General features: G+C 34.2%; 1 protein-coding gene across 5 annotated transcripts in view; it reads right to left on the bottom strand.

Annotated features, from left to right (window-relative positions):
- LOC138698151 (BRCA1-associated RING domain protein 1-like) overlaps positions 1-21,491 on the bottom strand; it is a 188,845-nt gene that overhangs the window by 17,668 nt on the left and 149,686 nt on the right. For 4 of the 5 annotated variants that reach the window (XM_069823893.1, XM_069823891.1, XM_069823894.1 and 1 more), the window contains exons 6-7: positions 14,238-14,441; positions 1,659-1,768 (exon numbers count right to left, since the gene is read on the bottom strand). In XM_069823893.1, the coding sequence (XP_069679994.1) occupies positions 1,659-1,768; positions 14,238-14,441 (314 nt within the window). The remainder of the gene's footprint in view (positions 1-1,658; positions 1,769-14,237; positions 14,442-21,491) is intronic. The other variant, XM_069823892.1, reaches the window with a different exon arrangement.

Here is a 21,491-nt window from a genome sequence, read left to right as displayed (position 1 = left end):
ACTTGCGTGATTTAGGTTCCGTATATTGTGGATAGATGGATAGACAGATTTTCAAGTTGAACACCATTTCGGTGTGTGTGTGTGTGTGTGTGTGTGAAAATTTCTGACTCCATCGAAAATCAAGCCAGAACTGGCTGGTCTGGAGGCAGACACATTATCACAGAGCTAACTCGGCAGACTTAATAATAAATGTAATTTATTGTTAATTGGTCACGATATGACTCAGATGTCAAAGCGGCTATAAATAAACAAATTTTAAAAAATAATACATAATAACAGTAACAATAACAATAATAGTATTCATAATAATAATAATAATAATAATAATAATAATAATAATAATAATAATAATAATAGTAAAGAACTGTTTTCAGAACATGGGAGGAATGACAGTAGGAAGAAGAATAAAGTGCATAAGATTTGCTGCTGATATGGCATTGTTAAGAGAAGAGGGGATGATACTAAGGAATACGCTACTGGAGTTAAATGACAGCTGTGAGCAGTATGGGATGAAGATAAATGCTAACAAGACGAAGACCATGGTCATAGGAAGAAAAGTAAAGAAAGTAAACTTGCGAATTCTAAATGAGGCAGTAGAGCAAATGGACGGCTTCAAATAATTTGGGGTGTACTATAAGCAGTAGCATGAGCTGCTGCCAGGAAGTCAAAAGGAGAACAGCAATGGTCAAGGAAGCTTTTAATAAAAAAAGGAGCATCTTCTGCGGACCTCTTGAATATGAGCTAAGGAAGAGACTAGTGAAGGCTAAGGAAGAGACTAGTGAAGAGTTTTGTGTGGAGTGGAATGTGGCATTGTATGGGGGAGAAACATGGACATTATGATGAAGTGAAGAGAAGCGACTAGAAGCATTTAAAATGTGGGTATGCAGAAGACTGGAGCGTGTGAAATGAACAAACAGAATAAGAAACGAGGCTATGTTGGAAAACTGGGTGTAAAAAAAGAATGCTGCTGAAAGTGATCAGGAAGAGAAAAGGAATTGGTTGGATCACTGGCTGAGAAGAAATTGCCTACTGAAGGATGTACTGGTAAGAATGGTCAATGGAAAAAAGTTAGAGGCAGAAGAAGATATCAGATGATAGACGACATTAAGATATGGATGAATCATATGTGGAGACTAAGAGGAAGGCAGAAAGTAGGAAAGATTGAAGAATGGAGAATGCTGGGTTTGCATTGAAAGACCTGTTCTTGGGCAGAAAACTATGAACGAAAATTAATAATAATAATAATAATAATAATAATAATAATAATAATAATAATAGTAATACATAGTGAACAGAAACAGACAGAGGTGTCTAAACCAGAAAAAAGTCAGAAGAAGAAGAAGAAGAAGAAGAAGGGAGGAGTAGGAGGAGATAAAAATACCCTTCACAGTTAATGGCCCTCACAGAGAACCAGCCAATGTCATCTCCAACTGCCATGTGCTATCGGCAACATTGCTTGCTCATTTCCACATCATCTATAAAATATGACTACAAAAACAATTTTAATTTACATTGTGATCTCATAACATAAGAATGGAAAGGAAGAGGAAGAGGAAAAGAAGAAAGGGACTTCCTGGTAACGAGTATATATTATATGTAACAAAATTCTGTAAGATTTGTAACAGATTACAAACATTTATCTGACATGTCATACTCACAACTGTAACTAACAATCCATTTGCCCTCGAGAATTCCTTGAATAACGTCTCTTTTTGCACTGCACACATTATTTTCATTTGTTGGTACTATGATATGAGTTACTTCTGACCTGCAAAGGTATAGAAATTCAACACATTACCAGCATTCCACAATACTAGCAAAAGAAATCACAAACGAGAACTCTGAAAGTACTACATCTCACAAAGTGAAAACAAAATCTGGAAATAAATTTCGAAAGACAGAAATGTTATACCAGACGAACCAAGAAGAACAGCAGTAGCAATATTCAAACTTTTAACAGGACACGATTGTATGGCCGCTCATCTGCATCATTTAGAAATATACCCCCCAACATGTACCATATGTACAGGAGAAGATTGAGTAATGGCTGAGAATCACCTTGTGAAATGTAAAATGCTGAGCCATAGGAAACCAATCAGTTAGCTATATTGGTATGCATACAGAGTTATTCAAAGCTAGAGCATTAAATATTACCAATACTTTTTTTTTTATAAATCTTTTCACCATTCGTGAGCTGCCACAAGGGACAAACAGTACTTAACCACAGAAACTTTTACAAGTTCACTGAACCATTGATTTTGTTTTAACAATGACATTCCTACAAGTAGACTACATAGCTGCAAATAATTTTTTTGAAATTAGTGGACATATACCTATTTTTAGAGAGGTAAGTGTTACAAAAAAGTAAAGTAGTTTGATTTCGAATATAGGTGATTCTTCAGGAGAGCAATTGATCCTTTCAATGCAGCTAAGGTTACAATCGGAATAATAGATGTAGGTATTCCAAGCCTCTTAAACACATCTTTCATGAAGAGTGTAGCAGTACCTCCTGCTCCAACTAGAAGTCCAATTAGTTCAAGCTCTTTTAACTGATATTTCTGGAGGAAATAGGGAATGGCAGGATTGTAGATATTATTTTTTTCATTATCCACTTCTGCTGGCTGTTCCTCATCCGTTTCGAAACGCACAGTGGGATCAATTATGTATCCAGATCTTGTAGATTCCTTGAAAGCTATTATATCTATGCGCTGTGTACTGCCAGTGACGGAGAGACCATGTACTTCTTCAGAGGTGTTGTAATCGGCATCTTTAAGGGCAGTGGCTATAATTGATCGTATTTGGTGGTGTCTAGCATTTCGCAGAGCTTTGCCATGCGGACAGGATCCCAGGACATGTGCAAGAGTTTCAACCTCGTTGTGGCAATGCCTACAACGGTTGTCCTGAGATCTTCCCGGCACAGCACGTACTGCAGCAACATTTCCAACCATTTTAATGCCATCGCGCCATTCGCTGTTTGAGAGTCTTTCATGTTTACAAATCCATTCGTTGGCACCAGGATATTGTTTAAATAAAACTACGCCTTTCCCTTTCTGTGGATGACGACACCAAATATCAAATTCTCTCTTCCTCAGAAGGTTATGAATCTTTGTAGCTTTTAAGAAATGTTCATTCTTATAAAATAAGTCATCTTCTGGAACAATGTTCAGAGATTGGGCACATCTAATGCTCTCCTCATGAACCTGACGTGTTTGTATGATGTATGGGTTTTGAGATTTGTGTAAACATCGAAGGGCATTAATTTGTTGTAATAGTGCTTCCCATTTTGTTCGAAAAATTCCTAATCCTTTGTACTTCCTGGGACTATAGACTACTGCATCAGGAATGTCTGTAGGCAGATTCAGTACCTCTTTCAGTGCACTTTTTATTAATTTGTCGGCGTCATCCAAGAACTTTTTTGGTATAAGTGCACACAATTTAGAACACAATATTTCTGGTCTGCATGAAGAAAAGGTGACGAGGTAAGAGTTTCAAGTTTATTATTTAGATCTTTTAATGTTGACTGGGAATTGAAAACTATTGAGTCAGAGAAGTTTACTCTCAGATAGCGAATAGAGTCGTTTGTACCAATAGATTTAATTTCAAAATCAGGATATATACTGAGATTGTGTCCGACAAGCTTACCTTTGGAGATATTTATAATTACGGACTTATTAGGATTTAATTTTAGCCCAATGTCTGTAAATCTTTGATAAGTCATTCTTGTCAGTTCAATAGCGTAAACTTCGTCTTTACCAATAATTACGGTATCGTTGGCAAAGCCGAGAACAGTTAAAGGAGGCAGTCCTGGTACAAGTTCAAATCCAAAAGTTGATGTTATTGTCTGCTCGCATAATTCATTTAAAATATGATCTGTTGCTAAATTATATAAAGCTGGCGACAGAGGAGATCCTTGCATGACTCCTTTCTTTAGAACAATTGCTTTAGTTTTTGTGTGACCAAATTCAGTAACAGTAACAAATTTTATGATATTCTCGCTAGATTCTAAAATATAACCTCACTGCTAGTAACTGTACTGTCCCAATGCGATCATAATGTTAAAATAAACAATTGGTAACATTTCTCTTGCACCAAATTAAAATATAGCGTTTTTTTTATTAAAGTACAGTTGTCAAAAGAAAAAGTGGCCGCTCTCCTGAAACAAAGTTCCCTTCGGGTATCTTCGCTACAATTCGGAGACAGGCGATGTTACCTGTTGTTGGACCACGTTGCCTGATATCTACAGTTATAATTGAAGTATTCTGTGTGTTATTCGATAGTGTAATGGTAGCGTTCCTGCCTCTTGTTCGTGAGGTCCTGCATTCGACTACGTCGTGCTTTTTATGTTCTTTTTTGTTCTGTTTTTGAGAGAGACAAACTATACATAACGGCTCCTTTCTCTTTTACGATTATTTTAGTAATTAACATCAGGTTCATTAATATACAGTATTATGCCATGACTTTATCATTATGATATTGTGGCTGCAAATGGAAAGAAAAAAGATTTTATTCTCAATAAAAATATCTTTCGTAGCATAAACAAAACAAATTTACTGGTGTCGGCCTTAAAACATTCAAACAATTAAGCATTCAAAAAACAAAACAAAAAGCCACAATTCAATATTTAGTCTATCTTCCTCTTATCTCGATCATCTTGCAGTCGAGTGGGCATGGAATCGACTAGTCTTTGCAAATAGCGACTGTTCTTAGACACGATATTCCAGGCATTCTGAACATACATACATAAGTGTTCTGCCCATGGGCAGGTCTTTCATTGCAAACCCTGCAATCTCCAATCTTTCCTATTTTCTGCCTTCCTCTTAGTCTCCGCATATGATCCACACATCCTAATGTCATCTATTATTCTTTTCAATCAGAGACCCAACCAATTCCTTTTTCTCTTTCTAATCAGTTTCAGAATACCAGCTATAACGGCTGGGGGGATCATCGTGCTAACCACACGATACCTCCATTCTGGTTGGATGATCGTCCACCTCTGCTTCGGCATGTGGGCGTGAGGCCAGCAGCCAGCTGGTCGGTCTAGCCCCTTCACGGGCTGTAGCGCCACGGATTATTATTAATCAGGTTCAGCATCATTCTTTCTTCACTCACTTTTTCAGACACAATTTTATTTCTAATTCTGTCTGTCCACTTCACACACACCGTTCTTCTCCACATCCACATTTCAAATGCTTCAATTCGTTTCTCTTCATTTCGTCGTAATGTCCGTGTTCCTTCCCCATACAATGCCACACTTCACACAAAGCACTTCACTAGTCTCTTCCTTAGTTCTTTTTCCAGAGGTCCGCAGAAGATCCTTCTTCTTCTATTAAAAACTTCCTTTGTTCATGTTTGCAGTTTTTCTTGGGAAGGATAGACCTAAATGCGGTAACATCCCATTGCTTTCTGCACACCACTATCTCTTTCGCATCTTATTAGATTCTAGGGGGCCCAAGCATGGCGATGAGGAGAGTGGATTTGACTAATTGGGCCCTCCAGACTTCACGGAAAGTCACGGCAAGGGTTAAATATTAGTTCTATCAGGATGTTTGACCCGATCAGAGAACGGGAAATCCCAATTAGCCTTTGCCCCCCGCATCCTGGACTAGCTTCTACGAATCATCAGAAAATCTTAGAGTGTGATTGGGCCAATTTTTCCGAAAATGTTTCCACACTTTTGCCCTTGTAGCTCAGCGGACGAACGTCGGAATTTAGATGTCAACGTCTCAAGTTCAATTCCTCGTTACTCCTTTTCATTTTATTGTGGTTCAAAATAGTATAATGTAATAATACAAAAAGAAAAACTAATACCAGTATTATGCAACTGGATTTTTCCAAACCTAATATTAAATTTATGTTTTTTATATCGCAAAGAACGATTACAATATAAATAACTTGAATAGTATTTATACAGTATCACTAAAGGACGATAACAGAATATAAATGATAAATATCGGTTTGTTTAATTAATATAAGATATTATATAATGCGTATTTAATTATCTAGATAAAATAACCTATTTTAAAAAGAAAATGGTTATTTGTGTTATAATAATTACTTACATAAAATACAGATTATTTATATTGCGAAAGAACAATAACAATATAAATAACTTGAATATTATTTTATAATGCTAATGAAGAAAAACAGAATATAAATGATAACTTGAATATTATTTATATCGCTAAAGAACGATAACAGAATATAAAAAACGTGAATATTATTCATATCGGAATTTCACAGATTTATTACAGATGTATTTAAGAAATTGTAGAAGAATAGTAATTAGTAACAGTGTCCTATTTATTCTTCTTGGAGCCAAATTTGTAACTTTTAAAAGTGTGGTTACTATGTTGAAATGTATGTGTTGTAACGGATGCTTGATTTGTTATGTATGTGAGTCAGTTATGGGATGCTTGATGTCGTCGCAATGTCATAATTATAGTTTGATTGTGTTTGTGTGACTATTGTGTATTAATTTATTATGTATGGTATGGATAGCTGCATATTTGTGTTATAGAAGTGTTACGTATGTGTGTTGTTAATGTTTTTGTATGTTTCAAATTGATAACTGATATTTGTTTTGCAATCGCAATGCCTAATTTACGGATTGTTTATGTTTTGTTTACATCGCGTAAGCTAATTTAATTTTCTTTTCCATTTCTCTTATGCTTATCTTTTTTGTGTATAAAACTATAGCCCTAACATGCATATGTGAAATAGGGCTAACCCCCATTGGAGATACAATAATAATAATTATTATTATTCATATCGTTATAAAACGATAACAGAATACAAATGATGACTTGAATTTTATTCATATCTCTAAAGAAGGATAACAAAATATAAATAACGTGATATCCATAAAGAAAGATAACTGAATATAAATGATAATTTGAATATCATTTACATCGCTAAATAACAATTAAAAAATAAAATGAAAACTTGAAGGCCTGAACCCACAACCTTTGAATCATTAAAGAAGCACTCTACCGCTGGTCTACGAGGCGCAGATATGGAACACTTTCATAGTTCCTGAACTGCTTGTACAAGCATATGCATCGTGTAACATCGCCACGACCCGAAGTGGACTTTGAAAACATTCACTGTTCACGAGTGCAGCCACTTTTTTTTTTTTTTTTTGACAACTGTACTTGTATTTTTACGAGTGTCTTTGTAAAAGAAAAGTATTTTCCTTGATCAAAAATGCAATATGACATTACTACAAGATCGTTTGTATAATCCTTATACTTACTTCATTTCTTGTTAACATTTTGTTATTATAATTCCACTGAATGCATTTCATAAAAATTATTGCGCCTTTTTATAATTTAATGCATCATGTTCTCACATTTTTTCTTGTGTATTCTGAAGTTACTCTGATAATATCATCTGTCTACACTATGAAGTGTAACAGTATGTAGTTACACGAATAGCTTTATTAAGCCTAATTTTATATGCTATGGTGGAAAGAAGACTTTTGTGAAATTGATTAAATATGGACGTACCACTCTCCTGGAACTATTTCAGCTCGGAGTGGCCATACATAATCGTGTATATCCCATTCACAAAAGAAGACAATTATTTTCTATAACCTCCTTGCATGCTAGTAACCACTGCCAATACTTTCAGATCAGTACATAAGTTCCACTGCTCTTCTTCATATCTTATTTTATTAAGCAATCTTTCAAGGTTTTTATTTATTTTGTTCATCTGTGCTGTATAAGCAAGGAGCAAGGATGTTTGTTTCCATTATGCAGTAAAACTGTCTTGAAGTTAACTTTCGATGAGTCAATGAAAAGCCTTCACCCTTCAGGAGTATAGTCACTCTGAATTTCCTCTATCAGGTTATGGACATCACTGCAGTAAACTAAATCCCCATCCATTGAAAAATAGTTAACAATGCCAGACTGTCTCTTACTACATAATGAGATTTTCACATCCTTTACTAGTAGATTCCACTGTTGTAGTCTCAATCCAACTAACAGTGCCATCGTTTTGGGAAGATCCAAGATTCGAATTAAGTTATTTAACTTTTTTTTTTTTTAATTTTAAATTTCGACCGGCCAGAGGCCATTTTCCAAAGTTATCTATTTTTGTTTTCTGTTTGTTTTACCTTTGGTTCCTTTGTTTTTTACTTATACTAATACAATCACAACACCCATGCCCGAGGCGGGACTCGAACCCACAACCCTTCGGACCAAGCGATAGGGACATGCCGTGCCCCTACCGCTTGAGCCATCCGGGCCGGCATCTAACTCAGACTGGGCTCTTTGGTACAAGGCATTGAAAAATCTTCACCATCTCTTGAAGATGAACTCGGTCCAGCTTCAGGTGAAATTTCTTGAGATTCTGGTTCATATTCCGCATCATACTCTTGTGGCGGTTATCGCACAGGCATTGATTCATCATACAGTATAAGTATTCACAAAGAATGTAGGTCCTGATAAAGTACAGTAAAATCCCTTGTAACCGGCACCCAAATACCAAAACAACAGCACTTTTGCCTGAGCAAAAAAAAAAGCCACAGTCTGGGCCGTCAGTTTTGCCACATTAGTAAGTTCGCATGAACTTTCGTTTTCAGAGAATATTCGAACCTAAAATTAGTGTATTATTTGTGATGTGTGATGTGTTTTAATAAAGAAAATCCACACAGTTTTTATATTAATTTAGTTATGTGTCGGACTGTCAGTGTTGCCACATTAGAAGTTCGCACGAACTTCCATTTTCAGTGAATATTCGAACCTAACAGTGTATTATTTGTGTTGTGTGATGTGTTTTAATAAGGAAAATCCACTCAGTTTTTATGTTTATTTAGTTATGTTTGGGCCATCAGTGTTGTCACAATAGAAAGTTCTCATGAACTTTAATTTTCAGTGAAATTCGAACCTAGAATTAGTGTTTTATTTGTGTTGTGTGATGTGTTTTAATAAGGAAAATCCACACAGTTTTTATGTTTATTCAGTTATGAGCAAATAATAGAGAAATAAGCTTCATACAACTGCAGTTTCAACATTTGGCACCATAAAATACAAACTCTTTTTTTGTATATAATGGTATTCATTCATTCATTTAACCTGGTAGAGATAAGGCCATCAGGCCTTCTCTTCCTATCTGGCAAAATCTTGTATCTGGAACTAGCCTGGTCCCTTTGGTGCCAGTTATGAGGGATTCTAATGCATTTTGTTTTGATTTTCCAGAGAAACCACTGATTTTAACATACACAAAAGTAGCAGTCAATCACATGACCGCAAGGTTCCCGCCATACCATGGTATAGCAAAAGGCATTGCTTTATGTGTCCCTTTCAACTAACCAGTCAGTCTTCTCGAACAGGAACTGCAACAATGTTTTGGGGACCACACTTAATCTTGATCACCAACCTTACACTGGAAGTAAAGATGGTATGCTCTTCTTACTATCTGTGACAGAGGCTTTCTTTGTTCTTTTTAGGAATCACTTCGTGGCAAAGAGGAATGTGCATTCAAATTAATTTACACCTTATTGCACTTCTGTTAGGTCAAGCAATCTCCAGCAATAATTCTCGTCTGCACCCACATTAAAAAATATTATTTAAATACGAAAATAGCTTTACTAAGGAAGGTAGAAAAGAAACATAATTTTGTAATGATGTTACATAATAAGAAGTATGTAGTACATTCATTTAAACATTTTACCTTACATGTAACCCAAAAGTGTATACAGAGTGGAAGCGATCTAACCCTCCACATTGAAAGGAGGAATAGATTACATAAAAATAAACTACAAATCTATTACACGTTTTAAGATTAAATGTATGGTTAATTAAATAATTGCATCGAAAGTTTAAGCATGCTGACAATACCGCAATGCCCAAGATTCCACATGGAGGCATTGAACTCATCCAACATGAGATGTAAATAAAAGGCTACATATTGCAAAATCAAGTGACTGCTTTGGCCCTTGTTTTTCTCGACCAAATTTAAAATCTCCTCTTCCCTGTCAACAATTTTTTCAGTCATTATCGACCCCGTTTGAGAAATGTTGGAATTACATTGCTCATGTGACAGATCAGTTGGCAGTCAGCTATGAATACCATATTGAAAATTCCATGAAAACGGGGATTCAAAACGATCTAAGTCTTAAGGTCGATACACTTAAAATGTGGGATCAGATCGACCGGATCATATTCAAATCTGCATGAAAACGTGTATCATATTCGAAACGATCTCAATACGCTAAGAGTGTGATCGATAGTCTTCTGTTTGATGTGTCAACTATTTTACAAACATCGAGCACAATTATGTTGAAAAAGCATGTAACACATAATATTTTGGAAAGCCATTAATACCATTCTTCATTAACAGTCAGAATATTACGTTTTCATGCGCCTTATTAAGAAAACTCATTACTGTTTATAGCTAAGGCCTACAGAGTTACCAATATGTAACATAAAAATTAGGAATAGTTAGGGTCCGTCTGTGCTTATCTGCTTAACAAATATTAATTGTTAGAATACTTGTCACATTAATTTATTCAGTTTAACGTTTTTGGCTTAAATAAGCCATCTTCAGAAAAAGTTTTATGCCTAATTACATGAATGGAATTGGTACATGTGTGTATAGTACAATATAGATAAATTAGTTAATTATAAGTCTCTGCCGTGATAATATTGAACATAAATTGATTAAAATGTTAAAACAAGGGCTATATGAGCCCATACACACATGTACCAATTCCATTCATGTAATTAGGCATAAAACTTTTTCTGAAGATGGCTTACTTGAGCCCTTGTTTTAACATTTTAATCAATTTATGTTCAATATTGTCACAGCAGAGACTTATAATTAACTAATTTATCTATATTGTACTATACACACATGTACCAATTCCATTCATGTAATTAGGCATAAAACTTTTTCTGAAGATGGCTTATTTAAGCCAAAAACATTAAACTGAATAAATTAATGTGACAAGTATTCTAACAATTAATATTTGTTAAGCAGATAAGCACAGACGGACCCTGACTATTCCTAATTTCTATGTATTAGCTTATCGATCCTCACTATGCCTTTCAAATTTAACATATAACATGTCGATGACAACATAACTACTTTCGAAACTTCAACTTCTGTATTCGTTAACCTCCGTATTCAGATCGTTTTCAATTTGTATTGAAAATTGCATGAAAACAGGGATCAGGGACATCATATTCAATACAGAAACTGTATTCAAATCGATCTGAATACATAAATTAATTAAAATGTTAAAACAAGGGCTATATGAGCCCATATACACACATGTACCAATTCCATTCATGTAATTAGGCATAAAACTTTTTCTGAAGATGGCTTATATGAGCCCTTGTTTTAACATTTTAATCAATTTATGTTCAATATTGTCACGGCAGAGACTTATAATTAACTAATTTATCTATATTGTACTATACTCACATGTACCAATTCCATTCATGTAATTAGGCATAAAACTTTTTCTGAAAATGGCTTATTTAAGCCAAAAACATTAAACTGAATAGATTAATGTGACAAGTATTCTAACAATTAATATTTGTTAAGCAGATAAGCACAGACGGACCCTGACTATTCCTAATTTCTATGTATTAGCTTATCGATCCTCACTATGCCTTTCAAATTTAACATGTAACATGTCGATGACAACATAACTACTTTCGAAACTTCTGTATTCGTTAACCTCCGTATTCAGATCGTTTTCAATTTGTATTGAAAATTGCATGAAAACAGGGATCAGGGACATCATATTCAATACAGAAACTGTATTCAAATCGATCTGAATACTCCTTGAAAATGTAGTAATTTTAACTAGCACCTCTATGAACACTAATTTTACTATTTACACTATTTTAACTAGCACTTTCAGTTTTTCACAAACACTGACTTTACTATTTACAATATCTTAATTGGCATTTTCACAAAAAATTCCTTTACTATTTACAATATTTTGACACGTATGTTTGCTATTAATTGAACGGGTTACATCAGCTGCTAGTCTATGCAGATGACGTGAATATGTTAGCGGAAAATTAACAAACGATTAGGGAAAATAGGGAAATTTTACTTGAAGCAAGTAAAGAAATAGGTTTGGAAGTAAATCCCGAAAAGACAAAGTATATAATTATGTCTCGTGAATATTGTACGAAATGGCAATATAAAAATTGGAAATTTATCCTTTGAAGAGGTGGAAAAATTCAAATACCTGGGAGCAACAGTAACAAATATAAATGATACTTGGGAGGAAATTAAACACAGAACAAATATGGGAAATGCCTGTTATTATTCGGTTGAGAAACTTTTATCATCCAGTCTGTTGTAAAAAAATCTGAAAGTTAGAATTTATAAAACAGTTATATTACCGGTTGTTTTATATGGTTGTGAAACTTGGACTCTCACTTTGAGAGGGGAACATAGGTTAAGGGTGTTTGAGAATAAGGTGCTTACGAAAATATTTGGGGCTAGGAGGGATGAAGTTACAGGAGAATGGAGAAAGTTACACAACACAGAACTGCACGCATTGTATTCTTCACCTGACATAATTAGGAACATTAAATCCAGACGTTTGAGATAGGCAGGGCATGTAGCACATATGGGCGAATTCAGAAATGCATATAGAGTGTTAGTTGGGAGGCCGGAGGAAATAAGACCTTTGGGGAGGCCGAGACATAGATGGGAAGATATTAAAATGGATTTGAGGAAGGTGGGATATGGATTAATCTTGCTCAGGATAGGGACCAATGGCGGGCTTATGTGAGAGCGGCAATGAACCTCCGGGTTCCTTAAAAGCCAGTAAGTAAGTAAGTATGTTTGCTATTTTCAACCAACACTTTCAAAATCATAGAATTTACTATTTACAATATTTAATATTCTGCCTGAAACCAAGCATAGAACGGAACTGGGACAAGACAACCTTAACTACCAACTCATACGGAGAGAGAACAGCTGATCAGTATTGCCAAGTCTAGTTTTGCTCATCAGGAAACAAATTTGCAACACTTTTTTACTTAATTTACACAAAAACAGTCCATTCTATCGAAATATGACAAAGGAAAAAAAATATTCTTCATTACATTCTCCATTAGTATTGAGAGAAATCAAGATCCTATGCATAGTAATTAGCTTATCCACAATGATGACATTAAAGTTTCAGGGAAAAACTTTTTTTTTTTTTTTTTTTTTTTTTTTTTTTTTTTTTTTTTTTTTTTTTTTTTTTCCCCGAAAACTATAAACTTCCCACCGATATGGTATTAGACTTTTGTGTTATACTCAATATGAACAATTCGCTCTGCAAAGTTGAAGAGTTATTTCACTTTCACCCTGTATATTATATCAATTTAAATCTACTTCAAATATAAATACATAACATTCTCTTCCTAAAAAATTGTGGGTGATATGAGAATTTTATCATCATATCCGTTCTCAGCATTGTTGAAATTATAAAAGTTACCGAAATTTCAGCAGAGAGAAAATTGATGCCAACCAGTGTAATCACATTATACAGGATGAAAGAAACAACTTTAAATTGCTCTCCTGTACAATAAGAAAAATGTACATATCAGCTTATGCCATAACAGTGCATAATTATTATTTCCAAGAAAGGAAAGTAGTATTCTACTTAACATGAAAGTATTTAGTAAGAATTTAATATTATCTTTCTCAGATATGATTCCTAGAAGTATAATGAACAAAAGACTATAAAAACATTTTCTTCCTTCGCAAATGGTTTCCGAAAAAAAAAAAATGACATATTGTATTAAAATGTTGATTTGGATTCTATGAAACTGTTAGAAATACGAGTAAGCTATTTATGATCATGCCTTAGTAGTAATTTAGCCACAAAAGTACAGTTTACATTAATCATCTAAAAAGGAATTGCAAATTTTGTGCAAAAATATAAATAAAGATTCATGCACAAATTATCATCATTTTAGAAAAACTATGTGTTTATCGTACCTTCTGTGTGAAGTCTTGCAGCATCACAGTAGAGATAAATTTAAATTCGTACATCAGCAATGGATTAAAATCGTTAAGTATACACAAATATAAAGAAATTTAAATACTACTCTCATGTTCAGTTATGTACACAAATGAGGTCTTTCAATTCTAACACCTTTCTCGACATAAGAGCAATTTCTCTTATAAGATGTTATATTATCATGCATGTAATTACAATATCTTCTCTTTTACATGATTTTGTTATGGAAACAGAATGCAATATCACCAGTACTTACGAGTATGAGTGCACTAATTTTAGCTTCAAGTTTCTAGCCAGTGTCCCAAGCTGTCTATCCTGTGCCTTCTCAAGACCACAGCCATACATAACTGCCTTACTGCGATCCAATCTAGGTGATTTAAGTTCAATCAGTGGTTTCATTACAGTAATATTGGTTTTAGAATTCAAAATGGTTTTCATTTCATCAGTCTTTGCAATATCCCTGTATTAACACAAAGAACACACACAATTATGAATTCCAGTTCAATACTTCATTCTAAATTTTATTTATATCTGGATCTTACTAAAAAAAAAAAAATCACACAGTCATTGCAACATAGGATTTCCAAACAAAATGGCAATGTAGTATTTAAGAAAGGAACGCATAATTGGAGAAGGAGGAGGAGGAGAAGAAGAAGAAGAAGAAAATAGACGGTATATTTACATTCTGTCATTTCATTCTCAATATGTTTTCATTTCATCTTCTCAATCATTTTATGGTATTTATTTCATATTTGCTGAGCATGTGTTCGCAAAACATGTGCAGATCATAAACAGCAAACTTTTTCTCCTACTTTTATTTGTTTCTGGTTATAAAACATATATAAATGACCTGCAAAGGTATTATTACCACGTGTTGCCAAATTCAATTTCTTGTTTCTTCTACATTTCAACATGTTTCTGCTCTTCTGCCTTTCAGTGTCTGCTCGTTTGTTTCTCGAAAAGTGAAACTGTACGAGCTGTTTATGCTATAATAATAATTATCACTTAAATATAATCTTCAAAAATAAAATATTTCCGCTTTATTCGTTCATTTACAGTATTCACATAAGAATTAGTGGAATTCAACTGTGATTAAATAACAAATATAGTAATATGAACGATCATCATCATGTTCGTATTTTGAGCATAAATATAAGCTATTTACATAAAAACCTGTAATCAAACTTCCAAATCTCTGTTGAAAAAGCCAATTTTAATAGAACACCATATGTTCTGTTACATCATTTCATCATTAAAGGTAAGGAATTTAATCACATCACTGGATTCGTACCTAGAGAAATTACGGATAATAACCTATTAGTAATCTTAATAAGAAAAACAAATTGTGGACGGTAAAAGATAAGCTTAAAGTAGAACCCAACCACTGCCAGAACTTCCTCTCTTCACTTCGATACAAGAGTCACTTAATAACAATAATCACCTCTCCTTGTGTCAGGAATTATCTAGCAAGATCTTTCACTTATACACACATTAGGACTGTTGTTTTTGTTTCTGTTGTTGTTGTTGTTATTGTGAGTTTGTAAGTCACAAATAAAACATACTATATTCTATTTGACCTATAAGACAATGGTCGGCAGATTATGTAATTGTGAATAAGGTTGTGCTAGATGAGCACCTGAATAGCAGCACAGCAATTGCGCAGCAGCAAGTTAGTACAGTTCAGTGGCGACTTGTATAGTAGGCTGTTCAAGAAAATTGACTAAGTTCTGATTTAAGGTGCGTGGTAATCTACCTGCATATTGAAGTGAGTGTATACATTTTAGCATAGGTACAGAATTATACCAGTGAGAGACTATTAACATATACAACATATCAGTTTTGAAAAATCTTGTTCTTATTCTGAAGTAAGTTTATAGGGAAAATGGCATATTATTTAATTTGTTGTAATGTACTCCAGCAAGATAGAAAGGTCAATTTACAGCATCATTATTCATCATGTCATATAAATGAATATGATGGATATCAGCAGCAGATATTAATACAATCGAGAGAGAGCTGTTAAGTATTTTGTTCCATTACCATTGATACAGTAATTTCTTTTTGCGTTCATATAAATTCTGTCTCATGTATTGTGGGTCCCTATCAGAGGGCTACATTGGAGTTAAATCGCTCGCTTGAATTTGGTTGAATGTCACTCCCTCGAGTGAAATACGGTCTGTCATAAGAAGAAGAAAAATAAGCACAGTATTGTCGGACCATTGTATCTGTGCACCATAAGATATGCGAACTGAACCCTAATTCCTTCTCAGCCTCGGTAATTCATTTCTCTCCCTGCATTCCTATCTCTCTCTTTTCTATCTCTCTCCCTTTCTCTCCCCCACTACTCACAATTTTGAGCCTTCTTGCAGGACAGTTTATTTGCACTTGCAGTCCAGTGTTGTCAACTCAACATGAATACTATAGCACAGAATGGTGAAAAAAATATTATTAAGCAAGTAATGGCATTTTTCGATGAAGAGATGATGTTTCCTATAAATCAGGCAACGAAAATAGCAGCTGAGATCACAGGTTAGGCTTATTTTATTTCAATTGATTACGTATTAAAATTACTTATTTAATTAATACTGACATAATACAACACTTTTATGTAATTTATAATTTATATAGGCAGGTCAGAGTGCCTAATAAAGAAAATCAGGACAGAAGGAGTCTGTGCACGAGATGAAAAGCTAGAATCACCAGGGAAGAACAAACCAAGGGAACCTTTAATTCTTGTAGATGATACGGACCGATGTATTTTAAGAAGAAAGATACAAGAATTTTACACCATGCAGAAAGAAGTTCCGACTTTGAAGAAATTATTGAAGGTTGCGAGAGAAGCAATAAATTTCCAAGATGGGAGAGAAACATTACGGATTAATAGAAGAGGAAGTAGCTAGATTTGTTATCAACTTGGGTGAAGACAGAAGCAGCAGCAGCAATAGTAGTGACTCAGATTCAGATATGTCTGGGATATGCCCTCTGTAATTTCATGCATAATACAAGTCTTGGTCTTTCGTAAATATGTAAATTATTTTCATAAGCATAAATTAGAACTCCTGCACATTATCAGTATGTTATGTTATATAGTATGTAAATAATAAGATCGTAGCTTATAGTAACTTCGCCATAGCTGGTCCCTAGCCTGGATCAGAAAGAAAGAGGGTACATTACTATGTGTTCATTCATTCCTACAATTTTATAATTTTATTAAGATTTCAAGATCACGTTCCAAACAAAAAAAAAAATAAATAATGAGGTGAAGGAGAAGTATTTATGACGAAAACATTTCTCTTTAAAAACGAAATACTGTAGATTCCCTTCACGTAATTTCCATTTAACCAACAAATATCCACTGTAATCATATAATTATCTCCAAATAATCATAGAAGTCAATCAGTGTCATTGGACCTATTTAAATTAAATTATGAATAAGTAATAATTAACCTCACATTATTAATAAACAATATTCAAGAGACATGACATTGTTTGAAGGAAGTTTGACAACATCCCTATTTCGCAAGGTTCATGGCCTGCTGTTTGGCGTGGTAGGAGGAAAGTTGGTGGAATGGAGTGAGTAAAGGCGTTAACTTTTCCAAAAATGACGACAGCACTGAAGGTGCACAGATCCGATGGTCCGACAATACAAGGTCATCTCACTGACATGTCTTATCTTGTATGGAAGGTGACAGATAAGATACACAGAAGTCTTGCTTACACCATAAAAAATAAGGATTTATTTTCTGCGTTTATGACAAACGTCTAATGGAACGTACCACAACAACAGTAACATGGAGTTATAAAAAAAATATAGTATGAAAAAACTTAGATACGCAGTTATTATTGTTAATTAATAATTATTCAATATTTGATTTACCACAAATATAATATGATAAGTCCGTACATAGTGTTCTGCCTATATACTGCGACAATTTAGAAACGTTTTACAAAATATTATTGATATAGCAGTAGATTAATAACAATATTAGTACTGAGATAACGTCACAGAAAATATAATAAAACGAATAATCATGCTGTACATCTGCTACAGACGCAAAGAATGAAACACTAATTATTATAGATTATTATTATTATTATTATTATTATTATTATTATTATTATTATTATTATTATTATTATTATTATTATTATTATTATAGAAAACTTGATATGATTCTTGCATTATCGTGATTGTTTTCTCTGTTTATAATAATTACATTTACAACCAATAACATCTATCAGATGTGGCAAAAATAAAATCACTCCTCTGTGAAAAAGAAGACATTTACCTACAACATTTATAACAACAACAACAAAATGGCTTTTAAGGAACCCGTAGGTTCATTGCCGCCCTCACATAAACCTGCCATCGGTCCCTATCCTGTGCAAGATTAATCCAGTCTCTATCATCATATCCCACCTCCCTCAAATCCATTTTAATATTATCCTCCCATCTATGTCTTGGCCTCCCAAAAGGTCTTTACCCTCCGGTCTCCCAACTAACACACTATATATATTTCTGGATTCGCCCATATGAGCTACATGCCCTGCCCATCTCAAACGTCTGGATTTAATGTTCCTAATTATATCAGGTGAAGAATACAATGTGTGCAGTTGTGTTGTGTAACTTTCTCCATTCTCCTGTAACTTCATCCCTCTTAGCCCCAAATATTTTCCTAATAATCTTATTCTCAAACACCCTTAATTCCTGTTCCTCTTTCAAAGTGACAGTCCAAGTTTCATAACCATACAGAACAACCAGAAATATAACTGTTTTATAAATTCTAACTTTCAGATTTTTTGACAGCAGACTAGATAACAAAAACTTCTCAACCGAATAATAACAGGCATTTCCCATATTTATTCTGTGTTTAATTTCCTCCTGAGTGTCATTTATATTTGTTAATATTGCTCCAAGATATTTGAATTTTTCCACCTCTTCAAAGGATAAATCTCCAGTTTTTATATTTCCATTTCGTACAATATTCTGGTCACGAGACATAATCATATACTTTGTCTTTTCGAGATTTATTTCCAAACCTATCACTTTACTTGCTTCAAGTAAAATGTCCATGTTTTCCCTAATCGTTTGTGGATTCTCTCCTAACATATTCACGTCATCCGCATACAGTGAGGAAAGTGGGAGAAAATTAGAGGCAGTATGCTATCCCAAGATTTTCCCCCGGCATACCTCCATTTAAAAAAAGACATACTCCTCTCTTACAACATACACGTACATGATACAATAACTGTTTTGTGCAATCAGTAAGTTAATGCGAATCTTCGAAGCTTACGCAAAACATTACATTTCTTAATAAAATAATTTCAAGTTACTTCAGTTATTTACTAGATTATTTTGCAATGTCCATTGAGACTTGTCATTTAAAATAATGTGTGTGTATATCCAATGCCCACCCACTTCACTTGCGTGATTCGGGTTCCACATACTGCGGATAGATGGCAGAACTGTGACCCATTTTCTAGTTGTACACCACTTCGGCGGGTCACACTGTACATGATGTATATCTGTGGGGAGTTATGTCGTGTACTAGGGTGAGTGTATGTGTAAGTGTTCGTGTAAGTGTAGTGTCTGGAATGAGTGGTGATGGTGATGGTGATGGTGATGGTGATGATGATGATGATGATGATGATGATGAAGAGGAAGGGAGAAGGGGAAATCTGGTGCTGGCATGTAGCCTACTCCTGTCGAATAGCACCAAGGGGGCCGCCAGGCTTAACGTCCCCATCCGATGGACAAATCACTATCAACAATGATATATGATTTCTCTTCATATGCACTGCGGAGAGATTTGGAATTTAACCCAGGCATAATGATGCACAATCTAGTGATTAGAAGTTGTGCACTGCCATCTCTCCTAGTCCCGAGGTAGAAATTTTACATGAAAATTTCTGACCCCGCCAAGAATCGAACCCGGGCCAACTAGTCTGAAGGCAGACACGCTACCACAGAGCTAACTCGGCGGACTTTTAAAATAATGTTAAAGATTCAAAGTGCCTTATTTCAATATTAATAAAAATTGCACCAACAACAAAAATGATCTTACTAAAGTATGCTGAAGCAGAAATGTACCTTTTTTGATTTGAGGCCTATCATCTTATTCATGCAGAAACTCTCAGATTGCTCTTAATCCTGGGGAAACAATATCTGATACCTTTCACTTCATAAAGTTGTTTTCAGCAACACTGCGACGGCCCTTACTTAGCCATGTCTTCACATATTTCTCTGGCTTGAACTTGTGCACTCTGGTCCCTACCAACTTTAGGAAGACCAAGTTGCTGGGAGTTTTCATCTGGAGCTGATTCCTTTCAGGTGAATATATTGTGTTCATAGCACTGAATGATCGCTCACATATGGCAGTGGATATGATTATTGATTTCACAGCCCGAAGTAGAGGTTTCAAATCATCTGTTATTGTTTTGTCAGATGCATACAACCTAATCTCAATTGGGATACGCATATTAAATATGCATGTAAGATGGCATTCTCTATTCTCCATTCACTAAAAAGATTGTATCATTATCCATCTAAATTAAAACAGACGCTAGTACAGACACTCATTCTACCTCACTTCGATTATTGCGACGTTTTGTTCAGTGATCTTAGGATTGATTCCGCTCAGAAACTACAGCGTGTTCATAACGCGTGCATCCGCTTCATTTGTAATGTTCGATACTATGATCATATCTTTCGAGAAGTTATCATGGCTTAGGTTATATGAGAGGAGAAATCTGCACTCACTTTCTCTCTTATATCGAATTATGCACACTTCATCACCTATTATTTATTCGCTCGTTTTCATACTCTCTCTCGCTATCATAATATTAATACTCGATCACAAAGCGATAACACGCTAGAAATTCCACTTCACACATCATCTCTGTATTCCTCATCTTTCACTGTTGCTACCTCTCGTCACTGGAATTCTCTGCCGCCTGAAGTCAAGGGCTGCCGAACATTGAAATCTTTCAAATCCAAGTTAGAAAATTATCTTATGACGAGTTGCCAAACTAACTTACTATTATGACAAGTGTTGTATTGCATGTTTCCACGTATTCACATTTATTTTTATGTTCTAGTGATATTTAACTTATTTTATATTTTTGTTTTCATATTTTCTGATAATGGTATATCTATAATGTGATAAGTTGAGCTATATGTAATCATAATTTTCCTTACTGTGTGTACTTAAAAATATTGTATTCATTGTATGCTTTGTAATGCACTATTTTATTACTACTACTACTATTATTATTATTATTATTATTATTATTATTATTATCAGTAATTGTCTTATATTTTATACTTTGTATGTCTCATTTATTTGACCTGCTGTTCACATTTTATTATAGTTTTTTTCTTTCTTTCTCTATGTTATATATTATGTCTGATTTCCACTTACTTGTTGTTTACATTTTATTATTATTACCTTATACAGTTTTGTGTGTAAAATTGTAGTGTACTTTGTAAATTTGTAGTGTTTTTTGTAAT

This window comes from Periplaneta americana, chromosome 4 (assembly GCF_040183065.1).
Source record: "Periplaneta americana isolate PAMFEO1 chromosome 4, P.americana_PAMFEO1_priV1, whole genome shotgun sequence".
Classification (NCBI taxonomy): domain Eukaryota; kingdom Metazoa; phylum Arthropoda; class Insecta; order Blattodea; family Blattidae; genus Periplaneta; species Periplaneta americana.
This window is presented reverse-complemented; position numbering and strand designations above follow the sequence as displayed.